This window comes from Diorhabda carinulata, chromosome 8 (assembly GCF_026250575.1).
Source record: "Diorhabda carinulata isolate Delta chromosome 8, icDioCari1.1, whole genome shotgun sequence".
NCBI lineage: Eukaryota > Metazoa > Arthropoda > Insecta > Coleoptera > Chrysomelidae > Diorhabda > Diorhabda carinulata.
This window is the reverse complement of record NC_079467.1, coordinates 21,127,769-21,149,971: the sequence shown is the minus strand read 5'-3', so window position 1 is coordinate 21,149,971 and position 22,203 is coordinate 21,127,769. Positions and strand designations below refer to the sequence as shown.

At 32.2% G+C, this 22,203-nt stretch overlaps 1 protein-coding gene across 6 annotated transcripts in view; it reads right to left on the bottom strand.

The window, feature by feature from the left end:
* Positions 1-15,577, bottom strand: part of LOC130897431 (protein pangolin, isoforms A/H/I/S) — a 369,634-nt gene extending 354,057 nt beyond the window's left edge. For 3 of the 6 annotated variants that reach the window (XM_057806273.1, XM_057806277.1, XM_057806278.1), the window contains exons 1-3: positions 15,147-15,554; positions 8,250-8,322; positions 1,857-1,960 (exon numbers count right to left, since the gene is read on the bottom strand). In XM_057806273.1, coding sequence (XP_057662256.1) covers positions 1,857-1,960; positions 8,250-8,322; positions 15,147-15,299 — 330 coding nt within the window. In that variant the 5' untranslated portion in view covers positions 15,300-15,554. Of the gene's footprint in view, positions 1-1,856; positions 1,961-8,249; positions 8,323-15,146 lie in introns of all 6 variants that reach the window. The other 3 variants (XM_057806274.1, XM_057806275.1, XM_057806272.1) reach the window with 3 other exon arrangements.
* Between the last annotated feature and the right edge of the window lie 6,626 nt (positions 15,578-22,203).

The window sequence follows — 22,203 nt, the reverse complement described above, 5'->3', positions numbered from 1 at the left end:
GAGTTCGTTTTGGTTTAAGAACACTCACTGAAACACCTTCTTTCTTTTGAGTTTTTGAACACTTAAATCGGATGAGTTGGAGAGGAGCTAGGCGCGGACATTCAATTTGGAGTTATGGATTTTTGTAGGTTTTTGGCAATTTTTCTACATTCAAAGATCTATATCTCAGGTTCTAATATAGCTACAGAGTTCGTTTTGATTTAAGAACACTCGCTGAAACACCTTCTTCCTTTTGAGTTTTAGAACACTTAAATCGGTTGAGTTGGAGAGGAGCTAGGCGCGGACATTCAATTTGGAGTTATGGATTTTTGTAGGTTTTTGGCAATTTTTCTACATTCAAAATTCTATATCTCAGGTTCTAATATGGCTACAGAGTTCGTTTTGGTTTAAGAACACTCACTGAAACACCTTCTTTCTTTTGAGTTTTTGAACACTTAAATCGGATGAGTTGGAGAGGAGCTAGGCGCGGACATTCAATTTGGAGTTATGGATTTTTGTAGGTTTTTGGCAATTTTTCTACATTCAAAGATCTATATCTCAGGTTCTAATATAGCTACAGAGTTCGTTTTGATTTAAGAACACTCGCTGAAACACCTTCTTCCTTTTGAGTTTTTGAACACTTAAATCGGTTGAGTTGGAGAGGAGCTAGGCGCGGACATTCAATTTGGAGTTATGGATTTTTGTAGGTTTTTGGCAATTTTTCTACATTCAAAGATCTATATCTCAGGTTCTAATATAGCTACAGAGTTCGTTTTAGTTTAAAAACACTCGCTAAAACACCTTCTATCTTTTGAGTTTTTGAACACTTAAGTTGGAGAGGAGCTAGGCGCGGACATTCAATGTGGAGTTATGGATTTTTGTAGGTTTTTCGCAATTTCACTACATTCAAAGATCTATATCTCAGGTTCTAATATAGCTACAGAGTTCGATTTGATTTAAGAACACTTGCTGAAACAACTTCTTTCTTTTGAGTTTTTGAACACTTAAATCGGTTGAGTTGGAGAGGAGCTAGGCGCGGACATTCAATATGGAGTTATGGATTTTTGTAGGTTTTTCGCAATTTCACTACATTCAAAGATCTATATCTCAGGTTCTAATATAGCTACAGAGTTCGATTTGATTTAAGAACACTTGCTGAAACACCTTATTTCTTTTGAGTTTTTGAACACTTAAATCGGTTGAGTTGGAGAGGAGCTAGGCGCGGACATTCAATGTGGAGTTATGGATTTTTGTAGGTTTTTGGCAATTTTTCTACATTCAAAGATCTATATCTCAAGTTCTAGTATAAGTACAGAGATCGTTCTTTTCTATTATAATGATTTCTGATACTTATTTAATGGATTCGCCGTGGGTAAAAGCTAGTTACTATTATTGTCATTAAAAAATTTTAAATAATCCCACAGACCATCAACTTTAACACAAACATACACTGAATAAGAAAATAAACAACCCACTCTATAAAATATTTATGCGAATTTGATAACAGCTTATAAAATTTACCACTCGCCAACAAAGAATTAAGACTTTACGAATATTTTGTCTATTATTTAAAAAGTATTACCATTATAAAAATAACTGTATATGTAGGCCAGTATATTCATCTAAAAATGAATGACAACACATGTTTTATGACCCAGAAGGTAAACCATTCTAATATCATAAATCAGTGAAGGAGAATATCTGAAATAAAAACTTTAGCATTCGAAAATCATTGATGTAAACCACCATCTGCAGAAATGGGAAAACATTCTCCAAAAGAAGAAATAATTGTCAACAAATTAGTTTAGTTATTTAGATTTTGTTGAATATTAAATACCTTTAATAATAGTAGGGAAAAAAGTAAAAAATTCACTTACCATTGAGACAGGGATTGGTCCACCTGCTCCATTGGCGTAACTATACGGCGACACGAGGTATCCCATGTTGAATGAAGATGTGTGGGGAACAGGTTCCACCTTGCCTGAAAGTTGAAATAAAACGATTCAATATGTTTTCAACACACGGAAGAAATACTACAGACTTTCAGCCTTTTCCACTTTCCACAAATAGGAATTAAGAAATTGAATATGATGTGAATAAACTAACGCAATGAGAAACGACACAGTGAAAAGCAAATCGGTTAATAAATATACTCGATAATAGAAGACCAAAAAAGTCTTTCGGGAGCTATGATCTACCTCTTATAACAGAACTAAACCGAATCACTGCATCTACTCTTGCAGTTGATCGGTGAAATGTTCTTATAGACGCATTAGTATAAACGAATTTCGATGGAAAACTTTCGAGTCTGTTACAATATTCAAGCATTTGAAAGCCTAACTAATCGTGGGATTGAAATATATATAATAGAAGAAGAGTAGCAAGGAAGGTTACTTTTCATTTACACGGTAGTTTTTGAATAAATCTAACGTCCATTAAGCTGTCAACAAAGCGGAATCAAATTTAGAACAATTCAAAATTAGTTTATAATTATTTACAGCAAAATTAATTTTGTTGCTGCAACCATTTAAAAAAAAAACAATGCCAGCTTAAAAAAAAGTTGGCATTGTGACATAAATTTAAAAAATTCGAAATTTTTTAATCGTTGAAAAATCAGATACAGAAGACGTAAGGACTGAAAATATTCAAACAGTTAAGGAATACGAGGATGGTTCCAGAAGTTTTTTCAAATCTGGGAACAGAAAATAATCCGAGGGGGCTACATCTGGCGATTACCATGCATCAATTTTGGCCATTGCAATATGGGATGTGAGATGCTGCATTGTCTTGATGGAACAACACTTTCTTCGCTCAAACGTTGCAATAAGCTCGCATAATACTCGCCGTTGATAGTTTTTCTTTTTTTAAGATAATCAATGAAAATTATCCCACGCACATCTCAAAAAACCGACGCCAGGACCTTGCCTGCAGATGGAACGGTCTTTGCCCTCTTTGGTACCGATTCTCTCTTTTCAGACCATTGTTTTGATTGTTTTTTTGTTTCGGGTGTGAAGTGATGGATCCAAGTTTCATCCATGATTATGAAACGGCTCAAAAATTCGGCTTTATTTTTGTGAAACATAGACATTAACTCGTTGGAAACATCTTTACGACGTTGTTTCTGTTCTATTGTGAGCAACCGCGGCACCTATCTTGTTCTTATGTTCAAATTTTCAGTTAATAGGCGATGTACCGCATTTTTTAATTAATTCAGTACTACTTTGTGGATTTTCTCTATTTCTGGAGTCTGTTTATCCAATATAATTGATAACGATCACGTAAACCACATCAATAAATAATTTCCAGTTCATTTAAAATAGTACGTTAAAATTTTAATGCACATTTCCGCGGATTGTAATGTTGACATTAGCTGCGTATATGCGTTGCGCTATAACCAGAGTCGTACTCAAAATAATTTCAATAGGTGCAAGAATTATGCTTCGTATATCAACCAAGCTTAATAAACAAGTAAACGCAGTAACTCATCTACAAATGCAATTGATGGAAATCGACTTACAGAGTAATGCACAAAATGCGTAAAATATACAACGTTTACTATTGAAAAAACCTGCAAAAATCTTTCACTTGAAGTCATAAAAAAGCATGAGCGACGAATAGATATTTTGCAATCATTAGAAGACAATCCTCACGCAACTACAACAGGAATGCTAGTCGTTTGTAGAAAAGTTTTTAAAGAAATAAAAACTGCACCCCCATAAAGTTCAACTTGTTCACAAATTCTCAGGAAGTGATCCGGACAGACGTTTGAAATTTTGTAAAATATTCATTTTCAAAATACAAATTCCAGTGGTCTCTTTTCAGGCGAAGCAAAGTTTTGTTTAAGAGGTACATTAAATCGACACATTTATCGCTACTAAGCTCGGGAAAATCCTCACTGGATTCATAGGAAACACACTAAGCGCTCCCAGAAAATTCATATTTGGATAAGAATCATCGGGAGAAGGTGATTCCGCACCTAAATTAAGCCATTTCCGGATCCAAGTAATAGGTAAAACTTGGTTCCCAGTATTTGGTTTCAACGAGATGGTGCGACTTATATAGAAGGGATTTCATTCACGTTAAAACAGAACCTCTGAACATACTGTATACTGAAAATGTGTAAATAACTAAAAAATCAAATTTTTGAACATGGGAATTGCTTAAATTATCATAAAGACAAAACTGATAGAAGGAAATTAGAAAAATCATAAAAGATTAAGGCTACTTCCTCGTGGGCGAGAGGCGGTGCTTTGGCAATGTGCATTATGAGCGTATTTTGAAATATCAAATCATTTGTATTTTCCCGTTGTTTTCGCTCGCTGCAACTGATGTCGCCAAAATCGTTTACATCGGACGTGTTTTTAAGAAAAACACAACCAAATATTTGGTATTTCTTAAATATTATTAAGCCCTGGAATTGTATGAAGTATATTTGTTTTTTTACTCAATAAACAACTAGCGGATCAATTAGGTGTCCACTATTTATAGGCCTGTTCACTAGAAATTCCTGTTCATTATAAATAGTGACATTATTTATAGTAAACTGAGAATTTATTGTATATAAGTATTGTTGACTGAATTGTTAATTACTGCTTTCTTGTAATTATTAAAAATGTTTGTCAAATTCCAATATGTTATGACGTCATATTGTACTTTTGATCTACATTAATCTGATACCCAAATTATAATTGTTAGAATCATCATTGTGAGACATTTCTATGTAAAATGGCCTGGTCGTTGTAATAATAAAGAAATACCCCGAAAGTATGAATCTATGCAAAGATTCCAATTCAAATTTATAATATAAAAATGTTTTTGTGAATTAATATCAAGAGGTTAATTGGAAGGGTATTAACTTCTTGTATTTTTTCTTTTTGGACACTAGAGTGAAATTGATTTTTTTAAGAATTATTGACGTCCATGTCGCCCACAACGCAGATCCATGTAGGATACAAAATTTGCAACATTATCTCGAATCAAGCGGTCCGCTGGTATCGGTTTATCGTGTCCCACTTAAAAGGGCCCTAGTGTACTGTCCAATCGCATAACGTCCCCCTTTGCCGGTTTAGAAATTCAAATATTCGACGACTTTTATGAATAATAGATATCCTTAAATACTTTATCGCTTCTGGAAACCATTCTTCTGGGAACATTTTGGGGGTAAGTATGCACCATTAGCATCTCTTACCACACACACCGCAAATATTCCTAATGAGTCCGACTTTACAAAAACCTCTTGATTAAAACATGTGGTACGCCAATGGACCGAACTCTTTTTAATGAATCATGTGAGAATGTAATGGAAGGTTAGTCTCGTATTCTACACGTATTATTTTATAATTTGTACGAGAGCGTGAGCGCTGTGGATATAGGTAGGTAATATAAGGGAATTTATCAAGATGGTTGTTCACACACTTAGTACCCTGCTTAAACCTGATAACAGAGAGAAAAAAGGCGGTCATTTTTAAGAAATTCTTGATAATAATCTACAAACACTGCGAGGACAATCGCAAATTTGGTGTTATTCAATAGATTATTATATTTTTCGCTAATTATAATAATAAAATTACGAGATGCATCTTGTATATAACTGCAATGCAATGCAAGACGCAAAATTTCTCGATGAAAAGTATACGTAGATTGTTTAATGCAAGATCTCGCACTTGCCAAGGATTTCTTAGTTATCTTATGTTTTATTTTTCTTGGGAATTTATCAAATGTTTGTTCAATCATTCTCAAATATAATTTTGTATGTTTTCTCGACTAATTCTATAGTTGAGTTTATGTTTTCCCTTATTCTATTTGGCCAGGGCTTGGCCCACCATCGCCTAGGTGCTATTTTCTGCCCGTCAGATTCCAAAAGCAAGGTATTAACTATTAACTAACCACAAAATATAAAATAGAATTTGAGGTTAGAAAATTGTTTCCTTTTTCCTATGGAATTTTGATTAGTGGCAACCATGCTGCAATGCAGCGTGCAATATTCGTCTATGCAATATTTTGATCTTCCAAGAAATTGCTTGCAACAACAATCTTCTTTTTTTAAAAATACTAAATTATCTATTCATTAATATACACAAATTGCCGTATACGATTTTATTTTCTGTGTATATGTCACTGCCTTATATGAATATTTAACAGAAAAATCTTAAATTCATCAATGATCATTGTTGTTCTTGTACAAGTATATTGTTATCTTATGAATAAAAGATGTGGCGTAATTTTCTCGGGACTTTAAGGAATAAAAATGCCTGCTTGATGTTATTCAACAGATATGCTAATATTTTGAATTACCTCCGGGCGAAATGTTTCTCATAGTTGAACCTTATTGACAGTATGTTGGCGTTTTCACTCAATCATTTCATATTCTCTAATTTGTATTATTTTAATACAGCTAACTGTATATATTCTGATCCTCGTTTTGTCTGGGAAGAAGGCATCGAGGAATTTCTCCCATAAAATGGGAATATTTTGAAAATAGAATGGAAAAGTTATTTAAGAGAAGACATTGAAGTACCCAGAAGTACTTTTATATAAAGAAACGTCATCTCTTCATTGTTGGGAAATCCTTGACCGCCGAGCCATTTTTTCAAGTCTGGGATTAGGAAATAATCCGAGGGGGCTACATCTGGCAAATAGGGTGCACTAGGTAATAATTCAAACTTTAATTTATCAATTTTGGCCATTGCAATAATGGATGTGTGAGCTGATGCATTGTCTTGATGAAATAACACTTTCTTCTTAGCCAAATGTGGCCGTTTTTACTTGATTTCTTCGCTTAAACGTTGCAATAAGCTCGCATAATACTCGACGTTGATAGTTTTTCTTTTTTTAAGATAGTCAATGAAAATTATCCCACGCGCATCTCAAAAAACCGACGCCATTACCTTGCCTGCAGATGGAACGGTCTTTGCCTTCTTTGGTACCGATTCTCTCTTTTCAGACCATTGTTTTGATTGTTCTTTTGTTTCGGGTGTGAAGTGATGGATCCAAGTTTCATCCATGATGAAACATTGACATTTACTCACTGGAAACATCTTCAATATGTATTCGCACTTTTTGAAATTCCTACTATGCCTACTAATCTCACCAAGAGTAGAATCTAGTTCAGATTTTATATTGGATGGACTAAAGCCTTTCAATTACAAGTATTGTATCACCAATTTTTTCCATGTTTACAAATTCACTGGAAACGTTCACTATTGATGGCTATCAAAATATACTAAGCAACGTAGTATCTTCAAACTTGAAATATATGATGTATAGATTGTATACTTTCTAATACAGTGGTAGTTTTCAAGCAACTACCTCCATCTCTAAGTCAGTCCAAGTACTTCTGGGACCATCCTCGTACTTTAGAATGGATGAAGAATTAATTTGATTGCATTAAATTAGTATTCATATTATTCCATATGCTATTAAGTTGACGTAAGAGCTTTCAACTCTCAGTGACATGATGAGGTCTTCTCCAGTGAGAAGTTCTCTTTAACATTCTATCAGATCCTCTATTATTATGGGTGGGGTACTCCATTTATATGATTCTTGATTTTGTTCTGGTGTTTGTTATTTTACATTTGCATCCCTAGGTAATTCTGTGGTTGATGACTCTGGTAGTTATATTATTCAGGGCTTACAAAACTTTCCATCTGAGACAAATTCGAAGATTTAGATCCTTTTTAATGAGCAATTGAACTGTCTCAACAAAACAATCAATCTCAACCAAGATCAACTTCGAAAAACGGGGAAACAATCGATGGGATTGAAAACCGCCTCACAAATAAATGGTCGAGTTTCTTTCTGTCGTCAAGGTTGTATATTAATTGTTATTTGAGGTTTTCATTATGAATCAAAAAGATAATTTGAAATTTCATATTATAGATTCTTGTAGGAAAGAGTTTAGAATGTTAAAGTTAAAACTTCAGAACTATATTCCTGGGATATGGATATAGACAAATGGATGAGGCTTTAATGAGCAAGGAACTTTGGATAATACAATAGACGATGACATTGAAGCAAAAATTCGTCTTCACTATATATTAATCAAAGTTAAATTGTCATTAGGGAACTAGAAATATTCAAAGAAAGATTTCTTCTATGTATGTTCAGATAGAATGGTCGAATCGAATTTGCACTAACTTTTAATAAATCTATTTAGCATACTTTCACGCTTTTTATGAAAAAATTGGTGAAAATTCAATAACAACTACAACTCAATTTTTATATGAAACAAAAATTTTATATTAACAAATAAATTATTTTTCTAAACTTACCGAACACGGGGCTGTGGTCGGGTCGTTGCACATTTTTGCTGCTAGAATTGTAGTTTCCACTTCCGGATTTTTCCTGTAGCATAAAAAAATATATTGTTAATAAAGGCATTTACTATATTTTCTAAAATTTGAACAAGTTTTGCATTAAGAGAAAAAAATGCAACGTCAAAATGAAATTATTATAAGAAAATACAAAATGGATTCCAAAAAGGGTTAGTGTAAGTGTTCAAATTGATGCTCATCTTGATCAATCCATTTACGGCAACGTTTATCAACGGAGAGACAGATCAGACGGAGCATGTTAAGTTGTACGCGAAGAGTTTCAAGTTAATTTTTCAATTACAGTTCAGACGGCCTTCGACGAACCGGAAAGGTGCGCTGTGAAGCAACATTCGTCTACAGTAGTCTTGGAATGCCAAGCAATGTGGACTGGAGCATTGTCATAAATCAAACGTACACGTACAGCTGATTTTGCCGCGCCATTTTTCGATAATTTTGGCCTGTAAATAGTTATGCAAAAAGGGTCAACGAAGAAGAGGAAGGCCAAGTAAAAAATGTTGGATACAGTGTTACTAGAAGGATATTAGAGAGGTAGAACCGAATTGGAGATCAAAAGTCCAGAATCGCAACCTGTAAAGAAGAATTGTAAAATCAATTGATGAGATCGATGGGAAAAGGAAAATAACGCTGAACAATTCTTCAAAAATAACAGACTCAAGAATTTGACATCACCAACATGAATTTATGTTCTCATTTAGACCCAATTTTAGAAGTGAAGTTTAAAGCTCTAGCTTAAGATACAGTTTTTCTCAAGTTTTATAAATTAAACTTCAGTTTAACATGGAACGGAAGATCCAGACCTAACTTTTTTATATTTTTTACATGTTTAAAATATTATAGAGGTATTTGGTAAAATGATTGAAGATTTGTACTTCATATTTGATGAACTGGTCGATGGTGATGAAGAAATTATCAACAATGTCGACGAGCCAAGAAAACAAAAAGTTATTTTTGTGGTTCTATCGAAAACATGACCGTTTGTGTTATTTTCATCACAAAATTCCCCCGCCAATTCCTCTCAATTTTTTTGATTTGATTGTTTCTGTGTATTTCACGAGGTTAATAAAAAGTAAATTGCACAATTTTTTGGTTCTTTATTCATTTTTGCTTAAGCAACTTTCTTAAACATTTCAATTTTAAAACAAATGTGACAACTGGTAGATCTTGTTGTTCAAACCATAGTTTCCTTTCGATGTTATAATTTTAGTTCTTTTTACATATGTAAGAGCTGAAATATTTTTATCTGATTTACCTATTAGCTTCATCTAAAACAACTATCAAACGATGAAAACATTTTTTCATTTAGTACTTTGCTTTTAGATGCTTTGAAAGGTATTGAGGCTGTGTCAGAATTTATATATTCTAACGATGAGTTGAGCTTAATTCAGCTGGTATGATTTCTATCACCTACTTAAATTTTTTCAGAAGTTTATTCTATAGAAAAATTGAATTTACTTCAAATGATAACACAAATAACATCTGCGACATATAAGCTAAATAACATCCTAGGAAAATATTTTAGAATGAAAATAATGTCACACCAAGCTAACAAAACCATTAAAATCAACAAATGATTTAAACAAATAAAGAATTATTTAAATATGAGCCAAATACTGCTCAGCTAAATAGGATCCTAATGTTATTCATGTCTCTTTTAAAACTTTCTTCGATATATATTATGAATAACAATAATTTAAAGAAGAAAGCCCTGGGTACAATTACTAAAAAGCAGCAAAAACACATGTCAAGTTTAAGTACAAAAATATTGAGCTAAGTCGGAATGTTTTAAATAATTTTATAATTATGGACCTAAAAGCAGAGTCACACAACAGAAGCGTACAGAACAGCTTCCAATTCCATTGAAACTGCTACAAAAACTAGTTGTTACAGTTACAGTGATATCTATTTTTAAATACCACTTCTAATGGAAACAGATTTGCATTTGGTATTAAAAGGAGTGGTATTGTAAGGTTTTTTTTTTAACGGAAAATGAATTTAGAACATACAATTATCATTTCCATGGTTTGGAAACAGAGAAACGTTATCTTAGCTGTCTGTGCTAGCTATGAGGATCGATTCCATATTATGATAATAATAATTAAATAGCAGTACTAGACGTTTAAACATTTGTCAACTCTAGTTGCATGTATACTGTGAATGTCAATATTATTAAAAAGTGACTGCCTTATTCTCTTTATCTGAATATCATGAAAAATTTGGAGGAATTTCTTTTTCACAAAGTGTATAAAGCGAGCAGAAAATATGAAACCAAATAGGATTCAATTAAAAGTATTCAAAAAGCTTTAGCATTAATAGCCAACTCACAATTAATTATTAGATGATTACATGTAGGTACATAATCATTGTTTTACACAAACAAATCAAAATACCTCAAGAACTAATAATTTTAGGTATGGAGAATGCCTTATAAAAAAAGAAGTATATTAGCAGCACTTTTCGATACTCAAATAAAATTCATTTGAAAATAAATAATTTTCCATAATTTTTACTTCGATTGCTTTGGCAGCAACAGATCTTCATTCTTAAATTTCTCTTGTACAGGTTATTGATCTTGTTATAATTTTTATGGAATATTGCTTATTACTTTTTAAACAACCCTTATAACACATCACAAACCTATATTATAGTAATCGAGAGGGCAAGCTGATTCCAAATATATGATATAGGACAAGATTCTGGAATACCCTGTAATATTGTGAATAATTTTGAAATGTGATGAGTAAAGACACGATAACGACAAAGATTACTTTTATTTAAAGTTTATGTATAATTGCAACTGAAGCTTGGTTAAAGCAGCAAACATTAAATTGAAATTAACAGTAAACTAAACTTTATTGGTGGTAATATTTTGGTTTACGCAGTAAATTAGGGATAATTATAAATATAGAAATTTACTGTATGGGTCCTTTTTGTTATACAATTGTGGAAAACTCATACAAGACTTTCAAACAATGCATTGACCTATTTTCTTGATATCAGTTTTAAAAATAAAATATTTTCATAAACAATAACAAAACAAAAACAATACCACCAATACATACAGACTAATTTGACATATTCTGTGCTCATAACCTCTCAAAATTAAGGAATTATACTTAGTTAAAAGTTAGCGAGCTCTTAATTTTATTTTGAACTCACTGCAAATTTTCTGCATAAACTACAAGTACCATTTCAGTGTCTTTCAACTGATAATTTAATTTGTTAGATTAATGGTAATTTTTAATTTTGGCTGCATAAACCAAGCCTTAATTTTAGCTAATGGAAAATTATCAGAACGGTAATTTTAATGAAATCGACTTTATTTGTGAGATATTGAACTGGTACGCACGCGCACAAGGCGCCATTAATAAATTGTTACTGCAGACTTTTAATCAAGGAAGATATCAACTTTTTGAAAATCAGCTTTATGGTTCTTCTTCTTTTTTAATCAATGGTTAATTGCCTATATGACTCATGTCTTTCCAAAAATACAAAAGAATATCGGCTTTAATACATAATCAAATTCTCGATGTTTGGTTTATACCTAATTTTTTTTTTCAATTTTAATTTGTATATGATGACATGATGATATCATGTAAAATAACTCTGTAGTTAACCCTTATAATTGGTAAGTAATCTAAAACAATTTGGATAATTATTACGTTATAATAGTCAAAAAATGCTTTTGTTTACGTTACACTTGCCTATTAGGAAAAATGATCTTTTGGTAGGTAATCTGTTGATGAATTTTTAAAGTAGGTTGTATGAGGTATAGGTTTATAGGTCGCATTTTAAATAATTTATTATATTATAGGAGTACATCTCACGATTTATATAAAAAAAGACATTAATTTAGGTTAGAAATACCAGCTATATATCGAATGCGACAATGTCCCGAATACTCTCTTTTTTAGTCGACTTTATTAGAAGTAAAAGCAAGTAAAATCGGCTTTAATAAAATCGCAATTATTCCGATAAATTTCTAGTAACTACACTAGACTTGATTTTTGATATAATGTGGGTGTACATTTATCTTTAATTTTTTTCTTTATAATCCATTTTCACAAACCGCCCTCACATATTCTTATCCTTTTATCATTAGTATATTTGTATTTATATTCATGTAAAATCATTTCTCATATGAAAAATACAGTGAAAACACCGAAAACAACATTTTACTAGGGTTATTATTCCATTTAAACCGGATAAAATTAATTTAAATTGTGTTTTCCGTTACTTTCTCGAAAGCGAAAATCATTTGTACTAAGTAAATGATATAAAGTTAGGTTATGTCCAAGTCAACAATGGCAGAATATATGTATTCTCCCTACACTTTTGTAGAAGGTCTTTTTGTCTGAGTAAAATTTACAATCACCTTATTCAGCAACTGCTTCAATGAATATCAATCTTGTTCCAGCGTTTAATTAACACTATTTATTTTTTGATAATAAACATGATACTTATCAGAGTTATATATCTAACCCTATTTCTAGTGATTCTTTATAATCGATATAGTAATATAAAATCAATCTGACTAGAATATGGTATCCATAAAATCCAATTTTATCCTAAATAAACAATTGAGAAATGTTGAATCTTTCGTAAGATTGAATGTTTTTCATAAATAACTTTGTAACCAACGACTAAATGATAAATTTCTAATTTTATGTGGGATCCTTATTCAGAATGAGCTGACGCCAATTTTGAGACAACATATATTTAAATATAGTACTTATCAATCTCTTGTTTGTAGTAGATCAAAGATAATTAAAATTTTTCCTAATATTTTCCTGTCTATTCAACTTGAGAATTTATTGCTTATTATGTGTACTAATATTAAAACTAAGAAGGAAGTAGACAAATTCCTATTAAGAATTTAGTTTATTTAGTCATTCCTTACATTTTCATGAAACCAATAAGCAGGTAACAAATAGATTATGTTGAAGTTTGAGCAAAAATTTGAAAGACAACTAAGTACAAAAGAAAATATTGAAACAGAACTATTGATTAATTACTCGTAGCTTGATACTGATTTAATTATAACTTTAATAGTTGAAATAATGAATAACGTTATTTGGAGTATAAACATACTAAAAAAAATCTTAGCTGTTATTGTGTAGTGTAGTATATTCTATAATTGCTTTGGAGAATCTGTAGAAGTATCAAACTGAACAACTGAGGAATTTGATAAAGAAAAATGTTACCAAAATGCAAGAAATAATAACTGAAACTAGGGTTGTTGCCTTTTTTTCTGTAATTAAAATATATTAGTTGATATAGGTAAGAAAAAAGTAGTATCAATCAAAGTACAATTTATTATTATGTTTGAAAACATATTTTTTGTCACTTTTTGCGGTTAGTATTAAATTAGTATCTCTACTGAACAATCCCGGAGTACAGTATATATTTAAATTAAAGTAAATAAGTAATTCATTTTTTTCAAATTCAGAGACACGTTATTTCTTTCGTCTCGCCATTTGCGATTCATCACAGAAAAGACTCTTTTAGTGAATGACGTGGCGATCTTTGACAATATAAAAGAGATAGCTTTGTATAAAAAATTATTATCACTCTTATTAAGCACTTGGTGCCATTTTTATGCAAATCGTATTTCTACAAACCCCTTGGACGTACATATTTGATAAAGTTGATTTAATAAAGCGATTTCTCCATAAAAATGCAAAATAGAGTATTTCGTAATTATTTGACTTGATTTTAGATCTCCTTTAATTGAGATTTTCTTTAAAAATAGATAAAATCTTGACTTTTCGACCCACTTGGGTCTTTACCTCATCTATATAAATTATCACGAACTATATATATATACATAGAAGGGTCTAAGAAGTTAAAGAAAATAAAATATTTTTGAATACTTTATTGTTCTCGTAAAGTATACAATTACCTAAAATAACGTACATTACTTTATTATAAAATAGGGGTGGCAACCTTAACTGAAAAAAAATTGGCTATGTGGATAATAATGTGTAGTAATATATTTTGCGACGGAATCCATCCTTGGAAAAAACAAACAAGTATTTCTATCAAAATCGAAGTAATCCAATAAGGTTCAAGATATCTTTTATGTTATTCAATCGAAATTTTTTTATATTGGCAAAATTTTAGAAATAAATGATTTGATACACGCAAAGGAAAAAACTGAGATCCTTCACCATTAAAACGTTATTTATTTGCAATAAAAAAACTAAGAGTACTAAAATTTCGAATAGATTTAAAAAATATTCCTTTGTACATATCGTTTCGAGCAAGAAATACCACTACAGATAACGAGTTTTTGAATTGGAAACCTAACCAGGTCTATAACCGTCGCTTCCCGCCCACAGATAAAATGGATCCATTAAAAACATAAAAACTGTAACATCATAAAAGCCTCGTACAGGAATTGAAAACTCACGTTTCAATTCACTAAATACACCTATTTATTCATCAGTCTACTTAAAAGTATCAACTCCGTTTTTCATGTGTTGGGACAATATTAAACGTTCCTAACTTAATGGCTACACACTTTTTCCTATTTGTAAATGTTCTAGGCTTATTAGGCGTATACTTGAAAATTATACTAAAACCATGCGCACGTTTCCAGTGAGTGTAATAAAAACTAACAACATACTTATCTTTTTCAAATAAAAACAACAGGAATTTATAAAGTCGATAAATACCAGTATTTATATTTCATTTGATTTATAACAGATATTTCACAAAGTCATCAGATATATGATTTGAAAAAGGAGAAACATCTCATCGAATCAAGCGCTAGTAAAAAGTTGTGCAGATCAAAAACATTTGAAAAGGGCGGTAAAAATCGAGAGTCAGAATTACCTCAGACTCTGTGAGGTCAATAAGGCTACTTTTCTCCTCGGTGAGGTTCTCTGAGGACCTCTTTTCGTCCTCCCCGTCACCCTCGTCCTTGAACACCTTAACCTCATCGGTGCTGCCGAGATCATCGCCGCCACTGGATGAGACGTGTGGCATGGTTCACTCGAACTCACTGTACAGCGGCATATCACAGCCACACTACATAGCACCACTATCTGCATTCGTACGTTTTCATAGCGATCATAGTCGTCGGCATACTACAACTGTCACCCGGTCACTAACAACAAAAACGTCGGCGATCTCGACACTGTTCACTAACACGTGTTCGCGTAGATCTACTCTGCGCTAACTAAGCACGAACTGACAAGCGGTGTGCGGCCAAGCAAGCGCGTTCCGATCGTCTCTGTCGGCACCGACCAATCACCGGCCGCTTTGATCCACCGAGGCGGCTCGCTGTAAATATGGCAGCCCAGACGACTGCGCACGACTACCACCGAAACCAGAGCTCTTTCTAGCTGTATACAGAGACGCACTTACCCATGTTTATCAATTTTGATTAACACCAAAATCTTGGTTAATGTTGTTATGTAATAATCTCACTTTTAATTGTGTTATCAAATCACTAAATTACGGTAGCAGTAGTTAACTTAAGTTACGGGAAGAACCGTGATATCTGTATATGTCTTGTGGGCGGTTGTGGAAGTTGATGGGTATGAATCTTAAAAATAAGTAGGAGCAATTCGAGATAATCTTTTCTTGTATTTGTTTAGAAATGCGAGAATTGTTAAATTTTGGTCCTTTTTTTTACCAACAAATAAAGTGAATATTAACTGATGTTCCGGAAAAGTGAGATATATATTTTGTAATTGAGAATAAACTCTTCATTCACGAATGTCCTATCAATTTTTGATGCAAATAATATATATTTAGCATAATGAAATATGTAGTCGCTATTAATTAGATTGGAAACTTCAACCAAAAAATTAGCAGGAAAATTCCAGACATCTATTTACCTCCAAACAATTTTTTTTTATATTCTTTTCGTTACATTATACCGACAAGATAATCCGTAGTATTAACTATTAGTGTATTCAAAACAATAATATTTAAAAAATACATGTTGATTATCGAATAACCATGTAGTCATAATTATTATCAAAAAACCCAAAGAATATTGAACATTGTTCACACCAACACCGACCCTGTCTGCATCATTATGTTTGTGATTAATTTCTCCTCCAGACATTTATTTTACTAATTTATGGACTGTTGTTTGCAGTGATATACGGGGAACAATATTCCTTCACTTTTTCTCCCACTTGCTATTCACTCAACGTGGAGACAGATGTAATGTTAAAAGTAGAAATGGAAAAATGCATTAGTATATAGTAGGATTGGGAGGTAGTGGTCGTTCGTTGATCTAAACACGCGAAAGATGTCGATGAGTGCGGAGATTCTTATAATCAGCGTTGCCACGTTCCTTGAACGAAAATAGTTTAACGAATGACTGATTGGGAATTGTACACAGTTGACAATGATACAGGGTGTACTTAAAAAATCAAACGATGAGATAATGAATATTTTTTCTTTGCTATCAAATTATTAATTGGAAACGTTAAAAGCAAATTATGGTATGAGAATGATACTTAATTCTATACTATCGCAGTCTTTTTGGCTGTAGAAAATCAGACTTCGGTGAATTTTTTTTTCAAATCTAGGTTTTTACTGCGAAAAATTTATGGGAATAAATAAAATGGAAACTATTAGTTTCGGGGCTTTGAATGTTCATGCAAAAACGTATTCCTTCACGTATAATTATTGATAACTTCACAAATAATTGATTAAAGTTATTTTTTTTCAATTTTATTTTATGTATTCACGGATTAAAATAATAACACTACCTCTCAAAATTCACCTTATCTTATCAAGTAATCATCAAAGAAATATAAATTAAGAAATAACATAAAGATGATCTAACGGCCCCAACTAGGGCTCTTGAGGTTTTACTAGACCTTTCATCCCTTGGATCTTGCGAAGCCATGAAACAGCCACAAAGAACTGCGGACTGGACCAATTGTCCATGCAAAAATCTGGGTGCAGGCCACAGGCGGATGCCCAATCGTTTCGATAGCAGCGACCAAATGACGCCTTCTACCTTGATACTAAGGGCTTTGAGGCACCCATCACTGACCGACACATGTAATGTCCAATCCCTTTTTAATTGGACTAGACTAATTCCATAGACGTTGCTCAGAGCTACAGAAAACAGAAAGCGATTCGTTATAATCAATAAGAAGATGGTACTTTATCTAAATCCGGATGTTCCTAAGTTTTATTTTATAATATTTTGTACACAAAAAACTTAATCCTTATCCAAAACGTGGTTTAAATTGTCGAGCTGCAAATCGATTAGCATTACCGACTGCTTATTTGTTATATACAGTTCTTATTCTTTCGTGATGTTTTATTCCACTTCAAGTTTTTGTGATACCCTCGAATGGTAATGATTCACAAGTAGTAGTAGCATAGTTGTAAGATAAATAACGAAAACATCAACATTGCTTTGAGACAAATTGAGAAGGAACGATTTAGTATGATAATATTGAACGTCTGACAACGTTGTTTCTGACGTCATTAAAATAATCGCTTCATGTGAAGGAAGCTTTCGGCATTTTACCTTGACCTCTATGCTGTAATATTATACGCCTTATATTGTTTAGTTTAATGCACCTTTAACCATATCTCGTCATAGTTCACTCATTTATTAATGAAAGCTCCTTCGCCATAAAGTTTAAATAATTTTATTACCAAAAGTGTGAAACACAAGGTCAAAGTTGTGTTCATTTTTATAAAGCATTTACTGGGACATGTTGATTGTTAATGAGGGTCACTAATGAAGACACACTCTTAAAGGAGCTTAATAGACGACATATACAGAGTGAGTTTTAAGTCGTTTTTGTTTTTAAATGCAGCATTAAATCAAGAAATACTGCATTACTACAATAATTTAAATCTAACGCACTTTTTTCATATATTTTGACGGTCACAGAGTTTCCAGAAGGACGAATGTATGCTGAAGAACGATCACGCGAAGATATCGTCAACAATACCAACACTTTTGTGTTGAACACTTTTGAATTTACTTGCTCGGCTTTCTGACAATAAGTTTTCTTATTCGTTGTTTCACTCCCGTCATAAGTAAAATATGGCTCGTCGTCGATAATGATTTCCAAATTTTTCATTGAGACTTATTATTTTTTATCAAGTTGCAGCTTGAATTCTCCTGATTTCTAAACTATATTCTGTTTTCTCAAATTGACTCCTAGTTTCCGTGATCCGCTTCAACCAAAGCTTGTCTCTTTTTTTGGCATTTTTTTGCTCTTCTGTCTGATCCTGACTTTCTTTGAATCGAAATACCTCTCTCAACTTGCCGACAGATATCGTAAATTGTTTGTCTGGCTATTCCCATTCTTACGAAGTGATTAACCGTGAACGGTGTCTTCAGAACTTGATTTTGTTCATAAAACTTAAAAATTATTTCGTTTTCTTTTAAATTTTCCATATTCGAAACTAAACTTCTAACAGAGACGTAATGTTTATATTTGGGGACAGTGGACAACTGCCAAATTATTTGTACTTACACATTTTTTGTCCCTTAAGCTGGTTTTACAAACTCTTACGTTCGCGTTGACGTTCTCGTGTGCGTTCGTTCGAGATCGAGTTCCCGTTGGAAACTATTTATAAGATTGTTGAGTGTCCTTTATCGCTGAGGATTTAAATGGCTAGCCCTTTAATACCAACGTACGCTACTTGGATACTTTTTTTACTGTCTAGGCTCTGCCTAGCCCGAGCTTCGATCATAATAATTAGCCAACTTCCAGCGCGAACTTAAACGCGTTTGTGTTCATCACACTTTTTAAACGTAAAAATTTATAAATTGTTTTTGTATATCTTCACCATAGAAGTATGGAAGAAGGGAATAATCACTTGAATCGTATTGAGAAGCCTGAAGTATGGTTAATTTATGGTAAGATAAAACAGAGCGTATTAGTACAGATCACATCTTATCAAAAGACATTTAACGTTCAAATTTCAATTTAAAATGACTCTTTGTTCAGTTTTAGTGTATATCTATCTATCGATAAAAAATGAAATGAGTATATTGAATGGTAAATCTTTTTTTGATAGGATCTTATCTTTTTATTCTTGATATTTATTTAAATGAGTATCTCTCATGCAACACTCATCTAAAATCGACTAAAACTTCATTGTTTTACTTTTTAACAACTTCTAACAACCTCTAATTAGACATTTATAATATTCTTTCCACCTATGGATTATTCTTTTTTCAATCAGCATATGTCTTGTTTCTTCTTAACCAGAAGATAATAAGGTACTACAACTTCCTTTCCAATTATTATTTTATACATGATTATTAATCATATCTTGATTGTTATGTCCCCAAATTTCACTAGAACACCCTGTATAATTGAACGGCTTCGTTTTATTCATCATTTCCTTTTATTTGAACGAATTCATAGTGTAGCTATCTAAAAAAACATTACCCATTGAAAAAATGTTTTTACCTACAAACCGTATAACCCTGTATCAGTATCCATTCGAAATTCCATTTCAATATCGACCCAAGTCATAATGTCGAAAAGTAAATACCCAAAACCGATTGTGAATGCTCAAATTTCAATGCGGGTAAACAATTTGTGAAAGGCAAGAAACAGGCATGTAATTTTTTGACAATAACCTTTCCCAATTCTAAGTAAAATGTCTTAAAATATTTTGAGATCGGTAGGGGTTCAGAGGCTGTTCGCTTCAGTGAAGCTCGAGACAGGAGCCATACCGTGTCAACTGACTCTTGTGAGAAGTGCTCTTGTTTATGAATACATAACTTCCGCTAATCTTTATCTCGAAAGAAAAGAAATTTTAGTGCACGTCTCAAAATTTAATATGCAAAACAAAATTTACATGGAATCCCCCCGTATGACGAATCTTTAAGAATGATTTTACAATGAAAAAACAAAATAATTTATTTTCCAACATAATATTTTTGTTTATTTTATTTATTTTAACTTGAGGCATGTCAAAAGTATCAAAAATTTGATATATTGGGCGAGTTTTGAAAAACCGCTCACAATACTTATTCACGCAAAAGTAGAGAATTTTACTGATTAAGTAAGTGAAAAATTAAATGTCGCCAATCAACAAGTGCTCTTATAACCGTCCAGATAAAGAAAGTTCATTTTTTTAAAGAAATTGTCCCATTATTTAATGTAAGTTACAATTGTTTTAATCTGTATTTTGGATCTTAATGTAGTTTGTGATCTATGTAATTAATTTTAGTGTATTATTTTCACTATTAACTATTTGAATTAATAAATTTAATCATTTTTTGGCGAGTAGACAAAATTTTGGGGCGAGCCGAGGGCGAGTCCGAAGAAAACACTTTCCGGTAGTACATTTCAGCCCCAAAACTGTGGACACATAATCTGTATAATGGAGTATGGGATCGCTGCAATGACAAATATTTCCTGAATAATATCAAATTCTCTTGACCAAATGTTTTTTCAATTTGTGTTTTCGAATCTGGTATTTTCATAAGTAGGAAATCTTCCTTATCGTTTATACCCGAGACTCCCATAGTGGTCCAGGCAGACCACCAAGGGTCCATGGGAGTCCACAATCGTAAGCGCGAGGGTACATGAAAATTCGTTTGATTTCGATAGTCATTTATTGTCGAAAAAAGTTTTAGTCCGTTACAAACTTAACAAAAGAATAGAGATTGAATATCACAGAACGGGGAGATTTTTGGTTATTCCTTGCAAAACTCAAGCAAATATTGATAATTGGCTGTCAATCAATATTTCGACTTATAACAATAATAATTAATGGTACAACACAATTAGTTGGATAGAGTTGCTTTATTGATTGGCCAACTTTGCTTTTTTGATATCCACTACCAGCATAATTACCTAATTAAAATTTATCAAAACTTTTTTTTCGAAAACTGTTAATTCGTCGTTGAAACTCAGCAACAACGCAAGTTTCCATAGATAGTTTCAATCTACACTTTTTTTCGAAATTTGGGAATTAATACCGATGTCTTCCGGACCCAGCAGATTTTTGAAAGTGGTCTATGAAAAAAAAAAAGATGGCTCAATGGTTTATATGGTCAATTTACATCTTAGTTAGTCCCTTCCGTCTACACTAACCCAATTATTGTTGCTACTTGAATGTAAAAATAAATTTTTTCTTCTCATTGCGTTTTTTTATTAAATCATCTTTAGGTTTAGGTAGTTTCCATTGTCGGATTTCCTGATAAATTTGTTGTTTTGGTTTCTGCTGAAGACTTCTGATGTCATAAATACAAATTAAAAAACCAAAAAATCGAACTAAAAGTGTTCGAACAAAACAGATTTGAGATGAATTGATTAAAATCAGAATCAGTTGTACAATTAATTTATATAGAAGTAGACAAGACAAGAGAAACGTAAACTTTGTTATAAATACGAAAAATTTAAGAAATCGGTATCCGCAATTAAATTTGTTCTCATTTGATTATTTGGCAGTGTAAACAAGACCTCACACTCCACGACCCGCATCTGCTTAAAGCAGGCTTTCAAATCGTGAGTCGAGATGACTTAACAAGATACAGCGGGTGGAATTCCAAAAACTCTTTCTCTTTCTGGCCCAACGATCGTCCTGTACAACTCGCTCTACCTCATTATCTCACCTTTAGTCTACCTAACCATTCAGAGGTGGATAGTGAGGGCGGCGTTGCCGGTTAGCCATTGTACAGATTTTAAAATTTAGATTCAAGGTGGTTCGGTATATCCGGTGATCGATATCGATTCAAGCTTTGAGTCATTTTATTATTTTTACTGATTTGTTTGTGGGAAAAAATTAACTAACCACTACAGTAATGAATTATTTAATATTGATAGGAAAACGTTATTTTTTTGAATTGATTGAGATTTTATATTTAAGAAGATTCTTTTTAACACTAACGGTATGTGGAAATTGTTGTTAGTTGACATATTATAATAAA